The sequence below is a fragment of the Perca fluviatilis genome, chromosome 7 (genome assembly GCF_010015445.1).
Source record: "Perca fluviatilis chromosome 7, GENO_Pfluv_1.0, whole genome shotgun sequence".
Classification (NCBI taxonomy): Eukaryota; Metazoa; Chordata; class Actinopteri; order Perciformes; family Percidae; genus Perca; species Perca fluviatilis.
Genome location: NC_053118.1, coordinates 31,768,485 through 31,786,363, shown reverse-complemented (window position 1 = coordinate 31,786,363; position 17,879 = coordinate 31,768,485). Strand labels below are relative to the sequence as shown.

The 17,879-nt window shown below is 43.6% G+C and overlaps 1 protein-coding gene across 1 annotated transcript in view; it reads left to right on the top strand.

The window, feature by feature from the left end:
* Positions 1-17,879, top strand: part of agmo (alkylglycerol monooxygenase) — a 77,382-nt gene that overhangs the window by 21,052 nt on the left and 38,451 nt on the right. The window contains exons 4-5 of the mRNA XM_039807065.1: positions 6,461-6,564; positions 8,313-8,408. Of these exons, the coding sequence (XP_039662999.1) occupies positions 6,461-6,564; positions 8,313-8,408 (200 nt within the window). The remainder of the gene's footprint in view (positions 1-6,460; positions 6,565-8,312; positions 8,409-17,879) is intronic.

Here is a 17,879-nt window from a genome sequence, read left to right as displayed (position 1 = left end):
GACTTTAGACTAATTTCTTTGGTGTTTCTAAACATCACTCTCCTGTACCACTGTGTACTATGACACCTTTCTCCTTCCATCTTCTTTTTGTGAATTTTGAATAGTTTCTGTGGTTTGTTCCGTTTGTTTTGTCTGTTCAGCAGAGAGGTTGCTGCCCATACCGACTACCTGGTTCTTTTCTTCCATATTCTAACTACTGCTGGAGTATGAAGTAAATCTGTTTATTTTTTATGTTTTCGATTAGTTATTTAATCTACCCAAGAAAGACCCACTTAAAATCTATGGAAGATTTAAAATGCCTAAATAAAAACAAATAAAGTGAAATAGAAAACACTGTTATATGTTCATTTCATTTTACATATGCATTTACTGTGCCATAAGTTGTTACAATGGGTGTTGTTTTTCACGTTATTTCTTTGTTTTTGTTTTTATTTAGGCATTTTGAATCTTCCATAAACTCACATAAACTGATTGCTTCTTTGTCTTTGCAACAGAGAGCAATAAAAGAGAATAAAACCGTTTCATATCCATGAGTGATTTGGATTTCAGTAGGTTAGAATTATTATAATGGTTAGTGATAGAATGTTGTTTATATCAAAATATAATAGAAAAAGGCCATTTTACGTCACTTTCTATACATAGTTTTTAAACCCCTGTTTGTGAGAGCTGTAAGTGGGCCTGACCAGGGTTAGTGTGTTTAGTTTAGTGTGTGTGACTGAGCTGTGTGGACAGCATGAAGTATGGCAGCGGTAGAGGGGAGTTGGCCGACTGTCCCACCGAGTCCAGCGCGCGCTGTTTGGGTTGGCACCTCATCCAAGAGCCCTCCAATCCAAACACTGGAGGGCTGTTCACAGGCCATTAACGCTGTGATTGACAGGGCGGCCCACCACTCAGAGGGCTGCACATGAAGGACACCGTGTGTCAGTGCCAGGAGTTTGTCGCTGAGGGTGATGATTTGGCAGCTGATTGATGTAAATGTAAAAGCATTTCATTAGCTTTTGGTGGCTAGAGAGAGTGGATTTGAACCTTCTTCTATGCTGATTATTTTTCTTTTTCACAAGTCATACTTTCTTTTTATGGCAGCATTATCAAGGCACAGATTGATCATAATCGGCACTCACTGTACTGCAGACCCACTGGAGCTGAATTTATGGAGCTCAATAGGACTTTGCTTTCTTGCGTTTATATGACTCTGGTTATGTAAGCACTGCTCCTGACAGGGTTGAGGTGGACGTAAACAGACTCTGTTAAAGTCTAACTCAGTCACGTAACATGACTGATGATGACTTATAGGCCTTGATTATGTGTCATGATATAATTCAGCAGTTTGACCTGAAGTCTGCTGCCAGACCTCTTCTCGCAGCATGGTGAATCCTGGCGGTGAATACCGGAACAACATAACCAGTGGTGGAAGAAGTATTCAGATCCTTTACTTAGGTAAAAGTACAAATATCACATTGTGAAAATACTCTGTTACAAGTAAAAGTCCTGCATTGAAAATGTTACTTAAGTAAAAGTATGTAAGTATCATCAGGGAAATGTAGTTAGTAAGTAATTATTAAAAGTAAAAGTACTAAATGCAGAAAAATCCTCACATTTTAGAAACTGGAAACAATCCAAACAGTTCTGTCATCAACCAAGTATTTAATCGTCTAATCATTTCAGCTAGTTTATTTATAATAAAACATAATGTTTTTAAAAGTACATGTGTTTTGTGTTTTTTTCAACTCTATTTTCCTTTGTTTTTGTGTCTAAGTGACTGATGGGAACAACAATCTTTGACATTGGTCCAGTATTAAGCGAGATCGCTGCAGTTGGCAGCAGAGAAACAAGCTACAATGTAAGTTAACAGGGCAATTGTCCAGCTTGTATTTACCTTCACAAAAGTGCTCGTTTTGCCGCTGACAGGCTCAGATTAATATTCTAAGTGTCTGACAACATTATGGAAAGGATTTCTAGGGAGGTCGACCTTTCTATTAAAGAGTAAGATCCTTTTTTAAAACATGAAAAACCTTCGCAAAATTGCGTACGCTAAACCCACCAGATTCCATGTAAATAAACAGTCATTTTAGCATCATAAAATACACTTCATTCAAAATTGACAGAAACAAAATAAAACTATGAAAAGCTGTTTTGGGTGGTCTTTACACTTTTCCAACCATCACAACTCTAGTTTGGGTTGGAATAAACACAGTTTACCGATTTACATGTGAAAATATGTTGGCTCTGTACACACTAAAAGTATTGCTTTTCTGGTGGGTTTAGCGCTAGCGACTTCAGAGCTGTTTCTGGTTAAACAGAAAGGTCTCAAAGAGGTTTTAAAGGTCTATCTCTGAAGGGATCCTGTCCATAATGTTGTCAGACGCTTAGAATATTAATCTGAGGCTGTCAGTGGCAAAACGAGCATTTTTGTGAAGATAAATACAAGCTGGACAATTGCCCTATTAACTTACACTGTAGCGTGTTTCGCCACTGCCGACTACAGCGCTCTCGCTTAATACTGGACCAATGTCAAAGATTGTTGTTCCCATCAAAAAACAGTTGTTACCCTTTAAGTACAGTATTTGAGTAAATGTACTTAGTTACATTCCATCACTGTACCTGACAATATACAATGCTTATACTACAGCCATTTACCATAGGAAATTGTCATCCAAATTACCCTAAAGGTATCTGCCCATGCTGGTATTTTTGGTTTATTAGTCTAGGTTTTGAGATATCTACCTTCACAAAAAGTGTGGAGGAAATAGACGCAGCTGTACAGGTTGTAGTAAGTTGATTTACATAAATATCGACCCTTAAAACTGACCTATTTTTTCACTGTGGAAAACAACTACAACCTCAAGCACAGCTTCTGTTTCAAATGAAAATAACGTCAGCTGGACACACACATCGCCTGCTACTGATTTGGTTACTGGATACTAGATACCCAACATTGGTTTGGATAAAACAAAACAAATGACCTCTCATTGAAAGTGAAGTGAAACAAAAGAGCAAGACAAAGAAAATTCCAGGATGTTTGTTTTATCCTAAATAGTTTGTCAGTGATTCACACGGCTGTTTTCCGATCTGCCAGCACTATGGTTACAATCTGGTTGTTCAGGCACACAATTGGTAGGAAATTAAATGAGAACAGAATCCTCTAATGTCAAAGTCGCATGCACTGACCTTCTCCTGAAAAGGTTTTGCGTTGCTAAAACAAGGTTACCGCTACTTCCACCTTTGTTCCAGACAGACAACAGTCATAATTCACACAACCACTTGAGGTCCTTATAATGTAAACATAAATATAGTGTTTTAGGGATTTGAATAATCGACTAATGCTGTCGTTTTTATTATCAGAAGGGTCTCATATAAGAAGTCATAACTGTCTACCACCTGATTAGCGTGCACTCATGCTTGTTATTCCTGAGAAGGAGTGATTTGAAGCTCGCTGGAGGCCAGATGGAAGTGCCGTCCTCAGCGTTTCTCTGCTCTTGCTGGGAACGCGGACTCTGTGGCATTGGTTCTCACCATTAACGGGGCTTCCCTTCTGAATAGGCCCTGCCAAACTATGCAGTGTCCCGCCGAGTCCAGAGATGAGGACATGGGCTTGCAGTGAAGCCTAGCGGTTTCTACTTCCTATCAATGACATGAAGCATCAATCTTAGCCGCCCTTAGTCCTGGATCCTGCCAAGCACGATTCCAGTGAGAAGTAAAAAAGCAAAAGACTCTGTTGGAATTAAACAAAGGGTGGATTATCCCCGCAATATGTCTCTTAGCAGGACAGTTCATCTCTGAATCCCCCATGGTTCAGAGCGGAAGAAACGTCATCATTTTAGTGCCTGACTGCTGCAGATGCAGTCAGTCTTCTTTTGTTTTTACCCCTCTCCTCTCACACTCATGCCTTGTCTGCAGACCCTGTTGCTTCCATTTCCCCTCAATCTAAAATACACCATTTGACACTGGATGTGACACTTCCAAAAGCATTCCCTGTGACATTTATTCTCTCACACCCGCTGAAACCCAGCAATAACACCGTTAAATAAGCAAGGTGTGGAGTATATCTCTGGAGCAGTAGTTTGCTCTTGGAGTTCCTCGGGGTTTCCCCCCAAACACTTGAGGAAGTCCACCTCAGTTTCACTGATTGGAAATGTGTCCAGACAGATTGTGGTGCTCCTCTGCTGCTCACACTGCACACCTTCAGTTCTCAGCAGTGTGTTTGTTCAGGTGCAGTAGACCATCGGCCCATCGGGTCCGTCGACTGCCTGGCTCGATACAGTTCACAAGTTTATTAAACGGCAAGAGAGGAGGAGTTTGAGATTGGGCTTTTGAATGATTTTCTCAAAATAGCAAGGAGTAATCCCACACTGGGCTAAGCTGTGTGTGTGTGTGTGTGTGTGTGTGTGTGTGTGTGTGTGTGTGTGTGTGTGTGTGTGTTCTTGTCTAACTATATTCGTGGGGTCCAAAAACCGGGAATACAGTATACTTGTGTGGTCCAGACAGCTTTGTGGGGCCAAAATGCTGGACCCCACAACTTTAAAGGGCTGTTTGAGGGTTAAGACTTGGTTTTAGGATTAGGGTTAGAATTAGGTTATGGTTAGTAGGGGTGGGGGAAAAAAATCGATACAGCATAGTATCACAATATTTTCCGTGGCAATACTGTATCTTTACACAGACGCCAAGTATCGATCTTTAATTATATATGTGTTGGTCAGTTTGTCTGCTTGACAATCCCATTTCGCAGCAACACAATTGAAGTGAGATGAACAAACAGAGAAATGTATCTTTTTATGTAAAACAGATGTTGACAAAGTTTCCTTTTTCCCTAATTTGAAATTGGGAAAAATTTGAAGTTGGAAATAAGGTAATTAATTGCAATATATCACAGGATATTGCAATATGTTTAAAATCGCAATAATATCGTATCGTGACATAAGTATCGTGATGATATTGTATCATAAGGCCTCTGGTGATTCCCACCCCTAATGGTTAGGGTGGTTCGGGTAAGGGTTAAGGTTAGGCATTTAGTTGTGATGGTTAAGGTTAGGGTAAGGGGCTAGGGAATGCATTATGTCAATGACGGGTCCCCACAAAGATAGTGCCACGCACTCTGTGTGCGTGCGTGCGTGCGTGCGTGCGTGCGTGCGTGCGTGCGTGCGGTAGCCTGACTCCATCCAAAGGTGACAAAATCAGCTAATTTGCGCCTCTCAAGCTCACTAATTAATCAATAGTAAACCATTTTTTTTCCCGTAAAATGTAAAAACGACAATTCATTGTGTTCCAGGGGGTTATTGGCAGTTGCCAATCAACCAGTGGATAGTCGAGGAAGTAACAGAACTCGGCCAAGAAATAATCTGGCACATAACCTCCCGCACATTTTTACTTTTGTGTTTTTGTACTTATTGAACAAACAAGATTGGACAGAGCTAGGCTGGCTGTTTCCTAATGTTTTCAGTCTTTATGCTAAGCTAAGCTAACCGGCTGGTGGCTGTAGCTTCATATTTACCGTACTTGCATGCTCTCCTTCAGAAACCGAATAAGCAAACTTCCCAAAACTTCTCCTCTAAAGCAAAAGACACTTGGGATGATAAAAACCTCATCATCAAGCTAACACACATTCATGCATGCCATGTGTAATAATAGAAGTTTAATTGCTTGATAATTGACCCCTTAATCACAAATCCCATCACGCATCAAGGCTGCTTCATAAAACTTAAGCCTCATTTAATAACTTGGGCTACTTTTATTATAACAAATACATCACTATACATAGTGTATATGGAACTTTGTGGTTCTGCAATATTCAAAGGTTACTGTTCTCTCTTGTACGGCTGCATTGGCCAAAGTGGACGGGAGGTGCCAAAAAGCACAGACTAGACGGGGTGGTCCGGAAACAGCCCGAGATCCAGTGAAACTTAACAAGCATGTTCCCTTTGGATGTTAAAATGAAGTGTAACACAGATATTAATGTAGCAAGTATCACAACACAGCAGAGGAATGTAAACTGGAGCACTGGGACATCAGGCTGGACGCTAACCAGCTGCAGCCAAATACCCCCTCCGTCATAACAGCCCCCTCCCCCTTCTCCTCGTCCAATGGCCAGCTACACTCAGCCTCAACTTTTCATCACGGCTGGCCAGGAGCGGGACCCAAATGACTCCTTCTGGGGATGAAAGTATCTAGTTACTCATGTGGGGAGGTTGATTTTTGAGATAAATCACTTGCGGTGATGTAAAAGCAGCTGAATGTGTGTGAGGGTTCAAGGCCTGTATATATTGTATATGAACAGTTACATGGCTGCTGTTAGATCTGCAACACATTAATAAGTAGGTGAATGGAGTGATAACCTCAGATGAGATTTGGACTTGTGGACTCCTGTTTTATGTTAGATCTGTGTGTGTGTGTGTGTGTGTGTGTGTGTGTGTGTGTGTGTGTGTGTGTGTGTGTGCGTGTGTGCGTGTGTGTGATTTTTCTCCAGAGGTGTCCATCCTTTGGGCTGCTCACCAGGTTCACCACAGTTCAGAGTACTACAACCTCACCACCGCCCTCAGACAGTCCGTCACGCAGCAGTTCACATCATGGGTAAGATATTATTCATTCTCTTAAATGATAAGTCTGTTGACATATTAATGGGAATAATTCGTAAATTACTCCTACTACCAAGTGTTGTGTCAGTGTAGCCAAAGACTGATGCATCTTATTCCTCTGTGCCTAATGCCGGGTTCAGATTACACAACATTATCCCGATAATAGCCCAACCCGACAGACGTAGGGAGTCAGAAACAGAAATGGACAAACAATTTAATTCAAGACCCAACAATTTCCCCAAGAGCATGCATCATAGTTGACGACTTAACTAGTGTGACAAGTTCCACAACACATCCTCTGACTTTGTCCAATAGGGTCAGACGCCATTGTTTGTTTACATTCTTGTTCCCAGCAGTCGTTCCCTAGCAACTCCTTCCCATTGACGTAAAGCTACGATTGGTCAGAGACCAACGTGTAGTCTGTCATGTCTCTTGGCTGAGTCACGCTGAGTACCACAGACAACGTAGGACATTATTGAGAGACGGACTAATACATTGTTTGTTTGGCTCTTTCCATGGGATTTGGTGACCAAAACAAAAATATGAAATATTGCCAGCCTTATCCTTTAAATGTACTCTGTTGTGTATTTTTTTTAAAGATTATTTTTTGGGGCTTTTCCCTTTATTAGATAGTGACAGTGGATAGACAGGAAAGCGGGAGAGAGATGGGGGATGACACGCAGCAAAGGGCAGCAGGTTGGATTTGAACCAGCGCCGCTGCAAAGGACTCAGCCTACATGGGGCGCACACTCTTACTGGGTGAGCTAGAGGCCGCCCCTCTGTTGTGTTTTTGGCCACTAGTGGCGATGTAGAGCAATGTTTTGATGAGTAGTTTTGAAGTCCCCATGTTGTTCCTATTAGAGCCCGACCGATATATCGGCGGGCCGATATTATCGGCCAATATTAGGCATTTTTTTAAATATTCATTCATCAGAATCATTTATAATGACAAATAAATGATTCTGATAAATGAATATTTAAAAAATTAAATATAAAACAGAGGAAACGCCCTTCAACCATGTTCTGAGTGTTGGCATGTATAGTTTGTCCACCAGAGGGCGCTCTACAACGTCCCTGTTGGCAACAGTCTTGATTTTTTTTATTTTTTTTTATTGTGTTTTTGTTCAAAGGACTTTAAGTTTCATATCTTAAGTTTGTATTTTTATACATTTTATTTATCAGAACTAATATATTTTGATGTTCCTCTGTTCTGTTGTGACAATAAAACAAACTGCATTTAAACTGCATTGTCATATTATTTTAGTGAGGACTCATAAATAACTACAAATCACTAATGTAAGGGAAATCTGTTTGTTTTGTTACACGTTTCTGGATTTTTTTTTTTTTTATATATATCGGCCGATATATCGGAATATCGGATTTTTAAATCACCAAATATTTGTATAGGTATTGGCCTTAAAAATCCTTTATCGGTCGGGCTCTAGTTCCTATCAAGTGCTCTGATCATTTCAAAGTCACATTTCTTACTTGAGATTGTATATGAAAATCAATCTCATAAACTTGCCTGATAAAGGCAGGATAGAACATGTGTTCCATCAGCATGCACACACTGTACTAGTGATGGTTTTAGGTTTGTACATCAAAGTTAAGACTTTTAGGACTGGAAACGACCTACCCGCTGCACATAAAATTGCTTGGTGTGTTCACATTTTATTCAATATGTTAATAAAAGAGGACTTTGTCAGATGTGTACTGCATTTACTTTTCTCCTCTCCTCCTCAGATTTTCTACCTGCCCATGGCTCTGGTTGCACCCCCCTCGATTTTTGCCGTTCACATACAGTTAAACCTCCTCTACCAGTTCTGGATCCACACTGAGGTAAATATTTAACCACATGTTATATATTCTGTAATCCATTTGTTGTGAAACACACTGAAACAGTGACTGGATCCTTAAAAGAGGAGACAAGGGTCAATGTTGGAGGGTGTATGGACGATAATGGTTTATGTGTTAAAACATTTGATTTGTTGGACCCATGCAGTTAAACTGTCCCCTAATTTGCACATTGCATTGTGCCTTTGAGTGAAACGCTGATTTTTTACCTGCATGTGGAGTGTCAGGAAAAGGTTACGATAATGTGCAAAAAATGAGCAGTTACAGCTTCTCAAGTGTGTGGATTTTCTTGATTTTCTCAATTTTGTGATGCTTTTAAATTTGAATACATTTGCTTTTTTTTTGACAAATCAAGACATTGTTTATGGCTCGAGTAACTTGTGGGCATTTGCATGCGTTTGCCATTTTTCATGCATCTCTTTAAACACTAATCTAAAAAAAAAAAAAAAATCTAAATCTCTTGGAGCTATTTAAATATATATATTATATATATATATATATATATATATATATATATAAATATAATTGTATAATCAGTCAACATGTAGCACATGTAGCTGTGTATTAATCTACTCTTCTATTTGCTGTTGCTGTGCAAAGTTAAAAGGTTAATCTGACTGAAGAAAAGTCTGTAAAGTTATCTTTCTCTCTGTGCCAATACTAATGCGTCTGCTAAGTCGAGCCTTTGTGGACTCAGTGTTGCAGTGGAACCTGTATTCAATAAAAAATAATGAGATTTTATGAAATATTCCAAACAGAAGCATGCCCACTCGCTCTGCCTTTAAAAAGACTGTGAGTATCACTTTTACAATCCCCACAATCTTTAGAGGGAATGAATGGATTTGGAACGCCTTCCATATTTTAGTGCACTATTAGTGATCGTAATAGTCACAATTTTCTGAAGGGATGTAATTTATGCCTCCTTTATGGGCTTTTTTTGATGTCCTGTAATTTATTGGCACGCTATTTGCTGCGCTGCTCCAGCCTCAGAGCCGGAGTGAAGTGGTGGAGACCCTTTTCATTCAAGATAAAACTCTCACGCTCGGCTGCCAGACGCAGCCATTACGTGGAAATAATGAATCACTGAGAAATTCTGTCCAGCCGTGCACATTTCTCCAGACTGAGAGGTCTGTCGTATCAAACATCAAAATATCTTAAAGTTGAAGCCCAAAGAGAAACATGAACTGTGTGAAATATGCTCTGTGTGACCTCTGTAATCTTTAATGACTTCACTGTTGCATCTGTTTGATATCTAAAAGAGAACATCATTTTATAGTTTATAGTTTTATGCACAAGATGTACTCATGATGCATTTAACTGCATCGATGTTTATATCAGACTAGATGTGCATGTTTTCTGTATGTGTGTGTGTGTTAATTGGTTTAACATTATCAGAACTGTTAACATCTCTGCTCTTGGCACTTTTTCCTCATCCTACCAGTCCATGCATACTGTTCTTCATTAAACAATTGAACTCGTTTGAGCCCTAAAATTAGGGAATCAAACACAAATATGAATATTTAGAAATGTATGAAGGAGATTTGGACAGCTCACTTTTTGACACCTATGAACTAAAGTGATATAACTAAAACCGTGAAACAATTCAATTCAATTTTTCTATTTAAGTCAAGACCCAACAATTTTCCTAAGAGCATACATTTGGTGCAACAGAACACAAGGAAAGCCCTCCTTTTAACAGGCAGAAAACTCTTGTTGGGCTGCCGTCTGACGCAACTGGTTGGGGGGGGGAGAGAGATACCTAAATACAATAAATACAGAAATATGGCAATTTTAGCAGTGGGTAAAATAAAAAGACATGATGAACAGTGGCAATTATAGTAATAGTGAAGATAATAGAACTATGACTAATAATAATAATATTAGTAGTAGCTGTGGGTGGCGAGCCAGGTGCAACCACAATCCAGTACAAGTGTCCCAGTAAAGTAAGTGTCCCAGAATGCATCCTTTCAACGGTTATCCATGGTAATCTTTGCTTTTTGTTTTTGTCTCAGAAGGTTGGTCAGCCTAACTTTGGTACAAAACAAGATATGATCTGAAATGATAGTCGATCAACTGGTCTGACTCACAGGATGTAGGCCGCCTATTCAAGACGAAATTCTCTTCCACTATTTTGCAAGGGCACCATCGCTGCATCCTGGGCTCAGGGCAGCCCAAGACAATTGTGATTGGTTGAAAGAAATACAACCGACCCAAAAAAAAGGTTCACTTAATGCGGGATTATGATGCTTTCAGCCAGACCTTTCTCCAGCGCTGGCACAGCGCTTAAACAACGTGTGGAGACAGGACTTGCTATGCGAGACTATCGATCAATAGACATTTAATCGTTAACTAATTTCGGATTGTAACTATTGATTAATCGCTCAAGTCAGAAATTTTCCCTTCTCCAACATTTTTTCCAAAAAAATAAAAACTTTTCCTATTCCATTTTGGACACATGGCCTTTCATTTTGTACCACCACCAGGCCAAAATGTCAATTCTGCACATATTATATCTCATAATCTATAAATCAAGTTGTCATGCCACTTGAAAATGTGTACTACTTTGTTTCAGCAGTTCAGTATGGTTTGTTTAGCTTTGTAACCATAGCAACGTAGTACCAGTGCATGTTGGGAAACAGGAAGTAAAATTGCCATGTGGTAATCAGCTACAAGAATGTGTGAGCTCTACCAGCTGTCAGTTTCTGAGTCGCTTTTCCTTCTCCCTTTTTGCTAAGGCAACGTCTGTAAGTATTTCTCATTGTGTAACATTAGGTTACTGCTTATTTTAATTTAGTAAGATTATTGAGACGGCTAAGAAGCTAATTTGTTTGTGCTAGGCTAAGTTAGCTTTATGTTTATTACTGCTGGTTGTTTTTACTAGCTTGATTGTGTTTATCATATAGGCTACACTGCTATGTTAGCTAGGCGGTACTATTTACACTGTTGATGTGTATTTGGGTTTAATTAATAATATAGACATCTCATTGTACTGTATTGCAGTTTCACAAAATTCCCAGTAAACTTCATGGAAATGTATCAGCCGTGTCCTGGAGTTTCTTGGGAGTGTTTAAGCTGAATGGAACATAGCCCATGACAGTGAAAAGACGGCAACACAGCTAACGAGGGACACAAGGAATGCCATCCTACGGAGCAACTCAATACCAAGAGATAAGCGGCTAATGCTACAGCTTCATGTCAGCTACTCACTAGCTTCCTTCTCCTGATATTGAAAACGCAGTGAGTCACAATGTCACAACGTAGCGACAGTAAAGAAGGAAATGAAGATAACCAGTCTCAGACTGTGCGCTCGAGAAGCAGTCGCTCATCTGGTACATCGTCCAGCTCGAAGATTAGCATGGCCGTCGCCATGGCAAAGGCAAAAGCTGAAGCAGCGCAAGCTAGAGCGGCACATGCCCAAAAGGAAATTGAACTTAAAGTGGAGCAGGCACGAGTTCAAGCTAATCTTGATGCATTAAATGATGAAAAGAAAAGAAAGATGCTGCCATAGCAGAGGCAAATGCTCTTGTGGCTGGTTTACAAGATATGGGCTTTGAAGTCGCGGTGAGCTTAACAGCCGGTCCCACATCGGTCACAGACCAGCGCGTGCCGCCTGCTGTGTCGGCACAAGCCAGCCTATGCAGCAAGGGTCTAACTGTCAGAAGAGAGGGAGATAACTATGCGTCGCCATCTCTTCATCCTCCACACCCTCAACCAATCAATGTTATCCCTTCAACACAACACCCACTCAATGCAAGTCAAACCCAAGCTGCTGCGTCTGCCGACATTAAGCCACACCAAGTTCCTCAGGCCCCCAGACTAGTGAGGCACCGCCACAACAAAGCTTCAATCAGCCTCCCAACTCCTCTTCAGGTCCTCAGCTTGGTGGGGATCGTCCGCCCAACAGAACCTCAAACTGGATTCCTCATCTCCTGCGCACCCGCCTGCTCACAGGACACCTTATGGAGCTAGCTACGACCATTCTACGTCCACTGGAGACCTCATCAAATACCTTGCGCGGCCGTATGGTGACTTCAGGCCTCACTGCATATGATGACCAGCCAATGAACTATTGGGCCTGGAAAACATCGTTCCTGAACGCTATCGCTGATCTAGACTTGTCTGCTGCAGGAGAACTCGACCTCCTCACCAAGTATCTGGGAAAAGAGTCAGCAGAACAAGTAAGAAGAATAAAAACAGTCAACATTAAGGACCCAGCAACCGGACTGCACATGGCATGGGGGCGCCTGGATGAAATATATGGCTCGCCAGAGGCCGTCGAACAGGCTCTGTTCAACAAACTAGAAAACTTTCCGAAGGTCACAACAAAGGATCCACAGAGACTCAGGGATCTAGCCGACCTGTTGTCAGAGCTACAAGCCGCCAAGGAAGATGGATACCTTGCAGGCTTGTCGTACTTGGATACCTCCAGAGGAATTAAGCCTATCATTGAGAAACTCCCATACAACTTACAAGAAAAGTGGCTTTACTTTGGTACAAGCTACAAACAGAAACATTTTGTTAGCTTCCCACCTTTCTCCGTGTTGGTAAACTTCATTGCCACGGAGGCAGGCGCAGCGCACACTCGACCCCAAGCTTTAACCTCTTCATGCAAGCCCCAGCAGAAAGAAAGAGTAAGTGGGAGAGGCCTACAAAGACATCCGTATATGTTCACAAGACGCAGGTTTCAGGGACTGCTAAGGCAGAGTGTAGAGAAGGTACGGAACGAATCGACCCAAATAAACATTGTCCTCTGCATAAGAAGCCCCACCCTCTGAGGAAATGCAGAGGCTTCCGTGAGAAGAGCATAAATGATCGCAAACAGCTTCTGAAAGAGCATTACATCTGCTTTCCGCTGTTGCTCCTCGGAGCATCTGGCAAAGAACTGCACCGCTGAGATAAAATGTACAGAGTGTGAGAGCACTGCTCATGTGACAGCGCTTCGCCCCCCCTCCCCCCTACCTGGAATTCTAAGTCGTCCCCTTCCACTTCAGAGGATGGCGGGCAGGAGGACAGAGCAGACATCCAGGAGGTCAAGTCGACGTGCACAACAAGTATGTGGTGAAGGACTGAGTGCCAGAGCATGTGCTAAGATCTGCCTCGTCAGTGTGTTCCCAAACGGATGCAGGGAAAAGTCCAAGAGAATGTACGCCATACTGGACGAGCAGAGCAATCGCTCCCTGGCGGCGGCGGAGTTCTTCGAGGTTTTTAAAAGATCTCCGGAGGTTCTTACTCATATACCCTCAAGACCTGTGCAGGTCGTTCAGAGACAGCGGGGAGGAGAGCCAGCGGTTACACTGTGGAGCCAGTGGACAAGAAAGTAAGCATTCCCCTGCCTACACTCCTCGAGTGCAACCAAATCCCTAACGTTCGGCTGAGATTCCCTCGCCAGACGCAGCCTACCATCATGCCCACCTGAAGCGCATCGCCGACAAGATTCCGCCTCTGGATCCGGAGCCAAAATACTCCTCTTACTGGGCAGAGACATCTTACGGGCGCACAAGGTCCGAGAGCAGATAAGCGGCCCAGGAGATGCACCGTTTGCTCAAAGGCTTGACCTGGGATGGGTCGTCGTCGGTGATGTGTGCCTTGGAGGTGCTCACAGACCACTTGAGGTAGGGAGTTACAAAACAGCCATCTTAGAGAATGGTCGTACTAGTCATCTTCAGCCATGCGACAATCAAATCAGAGTGAAAGAGTTGTTTGGTCAGGTGCCTAAACATCAACATCATCCAGCACCAACCTCCAACCGTGACTCAATGATGCTCAGCGTAGACTGCTTGGGGCAGACTGTCTTTGCTTGTACTCCCGACGACCACAGAGTCGCTCCATCCATGGAGGATCTAGAGTTTCTGAAGATAATGGAAGCTGAGTGCTACCAGGACAGCTCCAAAAGTTGGGTTGCACCTCTACCCTTTCGGTTCCCGAGACAGCGCTGCCTAACAACAGGAAACAGGCTTTTGACCGTCTTGTCTCACTCGGGCGCTCATTGGAAAACGACCACAGATGAAAGCTGATTTCCTAGAGTTTATGGAGAAGATGCTCAAGAAGGCACATGCAGAAGTTGCCCCACCAGTGCAGCCTGGACAAGAGTGTTGGTACCTGCCTCTGTTTGGCGTGTATCATCCTAGGAAGCCAGATAAGATCCGTGTAGTCTTTGACAGCAGCGTCATGTGAAGGTGTGTCGCTCAATGATGTCTTGCTCACTGGCCCTGACCTTAATAACAGCCTGCTAGGTGTTCTCATGAGGTTCAGGAAGGAACAGGTGGCAATCACCGCCGACATCGAGCACATGTTCCACTGCTTTGTCGTTAAGGAGGATCACCGTGATTTTCTCCGCTTCCTGTGGTACAGGAACAACGACCTTACCTCCAACATCGTGGACCACAGAATGCGGGTTCACCTTTTTTTGGGAACAGTCCCTCGCCTGCCGTTGCGCGTATGGTTTGCGACGGGCAGCAAGGAAGCAGAAGCCGACTATGGCAGTGATGCAAAGCAAATTCATCGACCGCGAGTTCTACGTTAGCGACGCCTTAAAGTCCTTCAGCTCCGAGGAAGAGGCCATCAGCGTCCTCGAGGCGGGCACAGAAGATGCTTGCAGCTTCTAACCTCAGGCTGCACAAAATCGCTTCCAAATCGACCGGCAGTCATCGAAGCATTTCCATCCGAAGATCGCACCAAAGGACGTCAAACAGCCTAGATCTCTTTGTTGGTGATCTGCCCATCCAACGTAGCCTTGGATTGTTCTGGAACATGCGCACGGACACCTTCATGTTTGAAATCAAAGATGACCAGAAGCCATTCACTCGCAGAGGGGTACTCTCAACCGTGAACAGCCTCTACGATCCTCTAGGGTTCCTCGCACCCATCACGGTTCATGGAAGACTGATACTCAGGGAACTCACCACGCAAGCAGAGGACTGGGACTCACCTCTTCCCAAAGACATGGAGCTCGAGTGGACTAGATGGAAACAGTCACTCCATGATCTAGAGGGGCTCCAGATACCACGCCCTTATACATCCTTCTCCACCGCAGGCGCGCTAAGAAGAGAACTCTGTGTCTTTGCAGACGCATCAGTCAAGGCAATAGCAGCCGTAGCCTACATCAAGGTGACAAACCACCAAGAACAGACTGAGATTGGCTTTGTCTTCGGGAAGGCAAAGTTGGCCCCCCAGCCTGGCTTGACTATCCCGAGACTTGAGCTCTGTGCGACCGTACTCGCCGTCGAGATCGCCGAGATGGTAGTCACAGAGATGGACACAACATTCGACAACATCACATACTACACAGATAGCAAGGTTGTATTGGGATACATCCAGAACCAGTCAAGGAGATTCTATGTCTACGTACACAACAGGATCCAACGTATCCATCAATCACCTTGTTCCGGCCAGTGGAAGTACGTTCCAACGCACCTCAACCCAGCTGACATTGGGTCAAGAACTGTGGCACCAGCCTTGCTTAGCAGCACAACTTGGCTCAAAGGACCAGCCTTTCTACATGATGCATCTTCGCATTCACCTGAGGTTCAAGAGACTTATAACCTTATTGACCCTGACACTGACTCTGAAGTGCGTCCCCAGGTGGTGACAAGTCTCACACATGTTACCAGGAATGTGGTACACCCACAACGCTTCGAACGTTTCTCCAAGTTCAGCACTCTCCTCACAGCCATAGCGCACCTCATCCACGTGGCTCGTTCCTTTGCCCACTCCACTCAGGATGAATGTCAGGGGTGGCACATCTGTCGCTCTACAGAGGAAGAGTTGCTGAGGGCCAAAGTGTGTATCGTGAAGAGGCTGTAAAATGAGTGCTATACAGAGGAACTTAAGTGTATCAACTCAGGATCCAACATCCCATCGTCAAGCAGCCTGTGGAAATTGCACCCCACCATGGACCAAGATCAACTTCTTAGAGTGGGAGGTCGGATTGGACAGTCAGATCTGAGCATGAACGAGACTCACCCCATCATCATTCCTGGCCGGCATCATCTTGCAACTCTGCTTGTGTCTCACTATCATGAAGCAGTGAAACACCAAGGAAGACATCTTACTGAAGGTGCCATTCGAGCGGCAGGGTTCTGGCTGGTGGGAGCTAAACGCTGCATTAGCAGTCTGCTTCACAGATGTATTACTTGTAGAAGACTGAGAGGAAAGACCGAACATCAGCGGATGGCAGCTCTGCCAGCAGAACGGCTACAAGTAGCACCTCCCTTCACCTATGTAGGTGTCGACGTCTTTGGACCATGGGACATCGTCTCACGCGGCACAAGAGGAGGAGTCTCCAACTCTAAACGATGGGCTGTGATGTTCTCATGCATGTGCTCAAGGGCAGTTCACATCGAGGTTATTGAAGCAATGAGCACCAGCAGCTTTATCAACGCCTTGAGGAGGTTCTTTGCAGTCAGGGGCCCTGCAAAGCAGATCCGCTGACTGCGGAACTAACTTCATCGGCGCCTCTCGTGAACTAGAGATGGACAAGACCAATCCAGGCTTCAACAGTGTGGAGGAGTACCTGGACACACAGAGCTGCACCTGGGTATTCAATCCGCCCCACGCGCGCGTCTCATATGGGTGGCGCGTGGGAACGAATGATTGGCATTGCCCGCCGTATTTTGGACTGCATGCTGCTTGAGGAGAGGAGGTCTCACCTGACACACGAGGTTCTGACCACACTCATGGCCGAGGTAGCTGCAATCATGAATGCTAGACCGCTCATCCCAGTGTCATCGGATCCGGAATCGCCTCTCATCCTCACCCCAGCAATGCTCTTGACTCTTAAGACAGGCTCTGCACCTCCTCCTCCGTCAGGAAGCTTTGAGGAAGCGAATCTCGTCAGAGAGGAGTGGAAGCGGGTTCAGAGCCTAGCAGACATGTTTTTGGAACAGATGGAAACATGAATACCTCAAAACATTGCAGCTCGGCACAAGTGGCAAGGAAAAAGGCCGAACCTCCAAGAAGGAGACATAGTTCTCCTGAAAGACAATCAGGCAAAGAGAAATCAATGGCCTAAAGGTATCATCGCAAGAACCTTTCCAGGAGAAGATGGATTGGTCCGGAAGGTTCAAGTGGAAGTCGTCAAGGATGGAACCAGGGGAAAATTTTTCTCGGCCCATTACAGAAGTGGTCCTGCTTCTTTTCAAAGACTGATTCTGTTAGTTAATGTGGGCTCTTTAAAAGACCCAAGCGGGGAGTGTCATGCCACTTGAAAATGTGTACTACTTTGTTTCAGCAGTTCAGTATGGTTTGTTTAGCTTTGTAACCATAGCAACGTAGTACCAGTGCATGTTGGGAAACAGGAAGTAAAATTGCCATGTGGTAATCAGCTACAAGAATGTGTGAGCTCTACCAGCGCTGTCGTTTCAGTTTCTGAGTCGTTTTCCGCTTTCTCTTTTGCTTGCTAAGGCAACGTCTGTAAGTATTTCTCATTGTGTAACATTAGGTTACTGCTTATTTTAA